The 6,801-nt window shown below is 34.1% G+C and overlaps 1 protein-coding gene across 1 annotated transcript in view; it reads right to left on the bottom strand.

Moving 5' to 3' along the window:
* LOC141437561 (uncharacterized) overlaps positions 1-2,319 on the bottom strand; it is an 11,897-nt gene extending 9,578 nt beyond the window's left edge. Inside the window, exons 1-2 of the mRNA XM_074100991.1 lie at positions 2,249-2,319; positions 19-1,863 (exon numbers count right to left, since the gene is read on the bottom strand). Coding sequence (XP_073957092.1) covers positions 19-1,863; positions 2,249-2,308 — 1,905 coding nt within the window. The 5' untranslated portion in view covers positions 2,309-2,319. The remainder of the gene's footprint in view (positions 1-18; positions 1,864-2,248) is intronic.
* Positions 2,320-6,801: the final 4,482 nt, after the last annotated feature.

The following is a 6,801-nucleotide window of genomic DNA, read 5'->3' as shown; positions in this document are numbered from 1 at the left end:
AGTTGTTGACGATGGTACGTAATTAGTATCGCAAGAACCCTCAACGTCACCCCACAAACTTCCTAATAAGTATGACCCGTAGCAGTGTCTTTTAACTGGCAAACCATTAGCTTGTAAGCAAAACTGCTTAGGAGCGGCAATATGACCGATGGGTGTCATTTCCCAATTCAGAGCCAACGCGTCATTGCTGGTTGTAGGCAAACAATAAATAGAACTTGAAATATTTACCAACGTATAGTTGTATTTAGGAAATTCAACCTCAGCTTTTTCTTTTAAATTGAAAAACGTATCTTCTACATTACTAGCTTTATCGTCAAAATTATTGCTGATTGCGACGTGCAAGTGCAATAATATTAACATATGACCAATAGAAAACTCGAGTATATCCATGACCAAGACTGTGTTTGCGTCGAATATCTCAGTAACATTTGAAATCAAATCAGACATATCGGGCTCATCGTCATTAATAGTGTAGTGTTTTTTTTTAATAACAATGGCAAATACATGTTCCTGGTTAGAATTAGGACTTACAATTAATTTTTCAGTTTTTACCAATGAATAATTTTTGGTATGTCCTTCGCACCAATATTGAGCCGCTCTGTATGTCACAGGATCGATTTCATATACAATTTTCTCTGCATCACCTGAATTTATTTCGCTTGATTGCCTTGATATTCTGACTTTAAAGAATGGTTCCTCATTTACATCTACGACTTTAACGAAACCCTTTGCGTTCGAAAAACATTGAACACCCGTGTCATTCACATCATATTTCCACAAACCTACAGGATAATAAACCGTAAGATGTATCTTATTTTCAATCTCATCATAATCTAATATAAATTCAGTTTGTTTAAATGTCATTTCCACTTCACATGCCATACAAGGCAACAATGTAGATGTTCTTCTTAAACTTAATGTACCACTGCTATTAATTATACCTTGTAAGGATTGGACCATCACTTCGGAAACTGCAGAAGCATTGCCATCGTTACTTAACTGGACACTGGACGGAGTGGTATCAGTATGCGGTTCTATTCTAAACCAGCACCATGAATCATTTAAAACGCTTAATCCAGCTATTTTTGAAAATATGAACCGCTCTAGTTCATTACCACCCATTGGTTTGGGACATTTTTTTTTAACAAATTCTTCATACGTTAAGCCCACATCATTAGATTGCTCAATTCCGTAGCAAGTGCCATCGTCAGGCATAAATCTAAAACCGTGATAACCATCTGGACAACTCTCTGGGTAACGCAAATCATTTACGTAAATGCATAAACTAGGAAAACTCTTGTTACATTGTTCTGTTCTTATAGCTCTTTGATGAACATCTAATTGCAAGCAATTCTTAGATAGCGACGTTCGCATTCGTAAAATTTCTTCATTTCTGGTTTCTATTACTCTTCCCCAGTTAGGTCCTGGAATGTGCCAGACGACTGGATTGTACAGCTTAATCCTTTGCGCAGGCAACCAAAAGTATTTGTTATTATTAGTAGCATTTAAAGAATCTAATAATGTGACAATATCATTATCAGTTAAATCAGTAATAACTGAAGCACTTCCACTTTTGTAACACGGGTAATCCCAAGCAGATGGTGAATTTATTTGATAACAATAGTCACTTTCCGCTGAGATTGATTGATGTCCTGGCGGACATTTTAATAAATCAAAGTAATTTGATATTTGTAGGCAAGGTTCTAATTTTCTGAGGCTTGGTTCCCATCGAGTGCCATTGCAGTTTCTTGTTATAAGATTTTCGTATCTGTAGCAAAGCGGGTTTGACGTCACGTTCTCCTCAGAAGAGCTCGCAGGCCACGTCACTTTGATTCCTTTTGTAGTAACTTGACTTGGACAATCCTGCAGGATAAATAAAACATCGAGTTTTATAACTAATTCACCCTGGGACTTAGACCTATTATTGCACTTAAATGAATGTGATACGTTAACACTCTCAATGCTACGTGGCTCCATGATATAAGTATTAGTTTACTTAGGCCCACTTGCAGGAAACACATAAATCTCGAGTTAGCGTTAAGCTCAGTTTAGTAGCGTCAAATTGTATGGAACTGTCAAGCTTAAGCCTGGATTAACAACTAAATCTAGATTTATTTTTTCCTGCAAGACGGCCTTACAAAAATATATTATTAAGCTAAGCTTTGTAGTAATAATTAAAAATTCGATCGACGATGCCATATTTATTTATGCTGAATGAACACAATTCATAGACTTTGAAGATACTAACCTGGTAACTGCAGTGGATTGATAAGACAAAGATCAAAACAAAATTCAACAAAAAAAGCATGTTAGCTGGTATCTCTACAGGCACATACTGGTATGTTATACATTTATCAGAAGCTCAGATTTACCTAAATGCACTGGTTACTTTACTAATATCCATTATTTGATACAGGTTGTGCACTAGTAATATTATTGGAACGAGTCATACCATAACTCCGGAAGCTTGGAGAATTAACGCTATTACCTACACGTAGGACATTCTGATATGATACATTGATAAATTGTTGTGTGCAGTGTTAGGCGTTAATCATTAATTTTTCAATCAAATTACAAATATATTTTTTTTAACAAAAAATGGACCGACTTAAAAAACCTTGAAAATAATTTTCTACTAGTTTGAAGTCGGTGCCTCAGCACGAGCCAGCAGGAACTATAGTCGTGATGGTGATGAATCGTTATGATATGATACCCGGCCGCACCCCAGGCCAGATTTTTTTTAAATTGTTAGTTTTAATTTAAATTCATAAATCAATTAAAAATTAATTAGTTGTTAACTTTCGCAAATCACGATTAACAATTAATTAATAGTTAACTGCTACTACTACTACTACTAATTTTTACAATTACAGTTGATCAATTAATTGTTAGTTGTTTTGGTAACAATTAACAATTAATTAATAGTTAATATTTAATTTTCCTTGCAATTAAAATTTGGCCAACACTAGTTGTGGGCTATTTTCAGGTACTAACTTCTAAGTATACGCATTTTCATAAGGTTTTAATAAATAAAGAGATAAACCACAGACGACTGGGCAAACGGACAGACAGACAGACAGGCGGACATGGTGAAACTATATATAAGGATTCCTTGTTAGACTATGAAACCCTAAAAACATCTGTTCGTGAAGCAAACACTGCCGTACCATCCTTTACTGGAACCATTTCGCCGCATTTGCAGGCTCCTATTTGAGAACCTCTGGATAAGACCAGAACGCAGAAATTTTCGTCATCCAGTATATAATTTTATTATATTGATTTGGTACGGAAATTAGTGTAGGAAATGAAGCAAGTTGTTGTATAGAGACACTTGCATTAATTTCTCAGTCGATTAAATTTTCCTTGGTTATTGTATAGTATAAGCCGAAACTAACATATAAATATCCTTAAAAAAACCCTCCTAAGTTAGGTATTATTATATGTAAAAATACAAATTTATATATGGAATCGAGTAATTCCTCTGTCTAAAATTATTTTACCAAATAAATTAAGTCATTTGTATCAGTATGTGATACCTACTAGAAAAATTCTAAAACTTTTGTCAAACATGAGAATATTTTTTTTATGATAATTCCTTTTTTGACGCTCATTTTCATCGGACAATTGCTCTATAATTTTTATCTTCTTTCTTTTTAGAATGTAATTTGGCGTAGTGGGTAAGAAAAAAAAAGCATACCCAAATTTATGTATTTTAGAACTATTAAAAACTGAGAGTGGAAAAATTCTTAGCCTGATTTCTTTTTAAATATATACTTAGTACCTAGTCACGTATACACTTAAATCCAAAATATCAAAAAAAAAACCGCTTGTACACCCCGCTCCCTACACACTGCTTCCGATATGTTTAGTTTTTAATACGCTCGTTATTTTTTTTTATCTTTTTATAGTTGAATGGAAAGAAAACTGTGAACTTAATTCAATAAATAAAATGGATAGAGAAATTTTCCACAGCGAGTAAAAAGGCAATTCCTGAAAATAGTACAATTGCATGGTAATTTTTTTAGATTTTCATTTTGTAGGTATAAAACGACAATAAAATGGAATTCCAGTGAAAAGAATAGACGGAGCAATTTTCCGGTTCAAAACACGCCAAAAAATTATATTTTATTAATATTGGTATTTCTGCTGGATTTTTTTTTTTTGATATTTCGTTTGTATTGTTGCAATACGTTACATGAATAAGTCTGGTAAAGAAAGTTTGAATGGAGCATTTTTCCGTAAAAAGATATTAACGATTTAAGAATGTGGCTGTCTCACTATGACGTCATCCAGCGTATTTCGTTAAAAATGTATAAAAAAATAAATACTCATCCAAATTCGAAATCAATGAAAATGGTATCTTAAAATATCCTATTCTTTCCAAAAATAAGATAAAAACTTTAGGTTGTTTTTTTTGGTGCATCCCAATTGACAAAGCCTGCAATAAGTTATTGTTGTTTTTTTTCTTGAAACCGATTCACATCAATTGATGATTATGCAAGTGTTTAGCTTACGAAAGTGTTTTAAAATTTGTGAAATAAATCATGCCATGCCACATGTTATTTTTAATGTAATGCAAAAAAACTGAGCATGCTGTGTAGAGACGGGACATGTCAACATCAGTGTTTGATACGCTATCGGCAAAGTAATATTAATTAACAACATGTCGTCGAGTGTGCGTAAGCGTAGTAGGTACTCGATCCAGCAACGAAACAGGTACACTCAGACGCAACTGACCCTTAAACCAACATAACACTGAACTGTGAACTGAATCAACTACTATGCTCACCCGCGACCTTAAAGTTGTTTCAGTTCATTGATATGGACCTCCGCAAAGTAACGCCTGACTCAATAAATTCCTTAAACCAAAGTTTTGATATTATAACGGCCATGAGGGGTGTATAGTTACATCCAACTACTAATAATAACAATAGTTATCACTAGTTATTGTCTCCGACTTCGTCTGCATTGAATTAAATTTTTGATATCACCTGAAAACTTGTAAATTAGTTCATCTCCAGTACCCCTTTTTCTTTGTTTATTAGTATGCATTGCAAAGAGACTATCGTTTGTAAATTGTAACTTGTAGCTTCGGTGAAATGGACCATAATATTTATGTATGTATCTGTAACTGTGACTTATACTTAGTTATTTGCATACACTAAAGTGAAAGTAAAGGAACGTTGATTAAAGTTTCCTACCTTCAGTACTTTATCTACTGGTGCGATTATAAATGTCCACTCTCCACACATTATAATTTATAATTATGTGATTCTTTCATGAAGCCTACTCAAGATAAAACCGTAAACTGATCAGCATAGCTTAAAAATAAAATCAACGTGGCTTTTTAAAATATAGATTCGGTCTTTCTTTGAGAATATTGTTACGAGTATGTTATATCTTGTTATAAATTTTCTTATCACTTTAGAAGCTAAATTTTATTGCAGTTTTAAGAGTTTGAAATGGTTTAAAAAAAAGTGAAATGTCTCCAAATTTTGTAGATGCAACTTTTGTACAACTAGAGATTGATCTGAAAAAGAAGTTTCAGTCACGACACAACGTAACCATTTAGAGAGTAGGCATTGTTTTCCTTTGAAGTCATTTCCTTTGTTTAGAATGTCTTCTTCCATTGTGAGATGAATCTGGCACTCAGATCATACATTGGAACAGCTTTGCGTTAACGTCTTTCAAAATATTTTTGCAATTGAAAATAAGTACATATTTCTATTATGTTGGTCAGCTTAAGTGCCATTATTTCCACTATACGTAAGTATAAGATTTGTAATTTATCATTCACTAAGTAGCCCTTATTGCTAGTGGCGTTGGGCTAGCCACGTCTGTCGCAGGACCGATGAACGGTGGAGTAGACGAGTTCCCGAATGGGGACCACGGACGGGAAAACGTAGTGTAGGATGTCCTCAGGCATGGTGGACGGACGATCTTAAGGGGGTCGCTGGCAGCGCATGGATCCGAGGGGCTGAAGACAGAGTGTTGTGGCGCGCCATGGAAGAGGCCTATGTCCAACAGTGGACTGCTGTGGGCTGATGGTGATGATGATGTAGCCCTTATTACGTCTAGCAGTTGAATTAAAAATTGTGGAGTTTCGTAAAGAATCCTGTTGGAATTGTATATCTTAGTTTTCATTACGTTGCGTAAAAACACTCACTCTAAATTTCATATTTCTTATCCTTGCTGTTGAAATATTTGGATTTTTATCTCGATATCGTGGCAATATCGGGATTATAACTAGCCCATGTGGTATTCCAGATTTCCAGCTATCTGCCCAAACATATCGTCCAAATCCGTCGAGTCCTTTTAATGTAAAAGAGTATTAAACACATAGGTGAAAAACTCAATTAAGTAAATGACCTGTTGTTTGTAGTACGTCAATTTGTTTATACGGACACGTTACTACTACATACAACAAGTAATTTACTTAAGTTTATGACCTATAAACTACTACAATGCTAATAACTATTATCAATATAAAACTTTTAAGTATGTGTACGATACAAACCTTTCACATTTATAATACGAGTATAACCCCCTGTTTCACGTTTCATTGGTTAAATTTATTTTACGGATAAATGTGATGCTGTCTCTATATGTTTTGTACGAATAGACGAAGACGTCATCACATATTTTATCTGTCAAATAAAAGTACTTTTTAGTTAATGGTTGGTGAGACAGCCCCTTAGTATGATAAGATTATAACGTTTCAAACTTTCGTGATTCTCACTCATAGTCAAAATACCATAACGGGACTTATCACGCTATTTTTACACGAGTAATATTTATAAG

This window comes from Choristoneura fumiferana, chromosome 18, assembly GCF_025370935.1.
Source record: "Choristoneura fumiferana chromosome 18, NRCan_CFum_1, whole genome shotgun sequence".
NCBI lineage: Eukaryota > Metazoa > Arthropoda > Insecta > Lepidoptera > Tortricidae > Choristoneura > Choristoneura fumiferana.
This window is presented reverse-complemented; position numbering and strand designations above follow the sequence as displayed.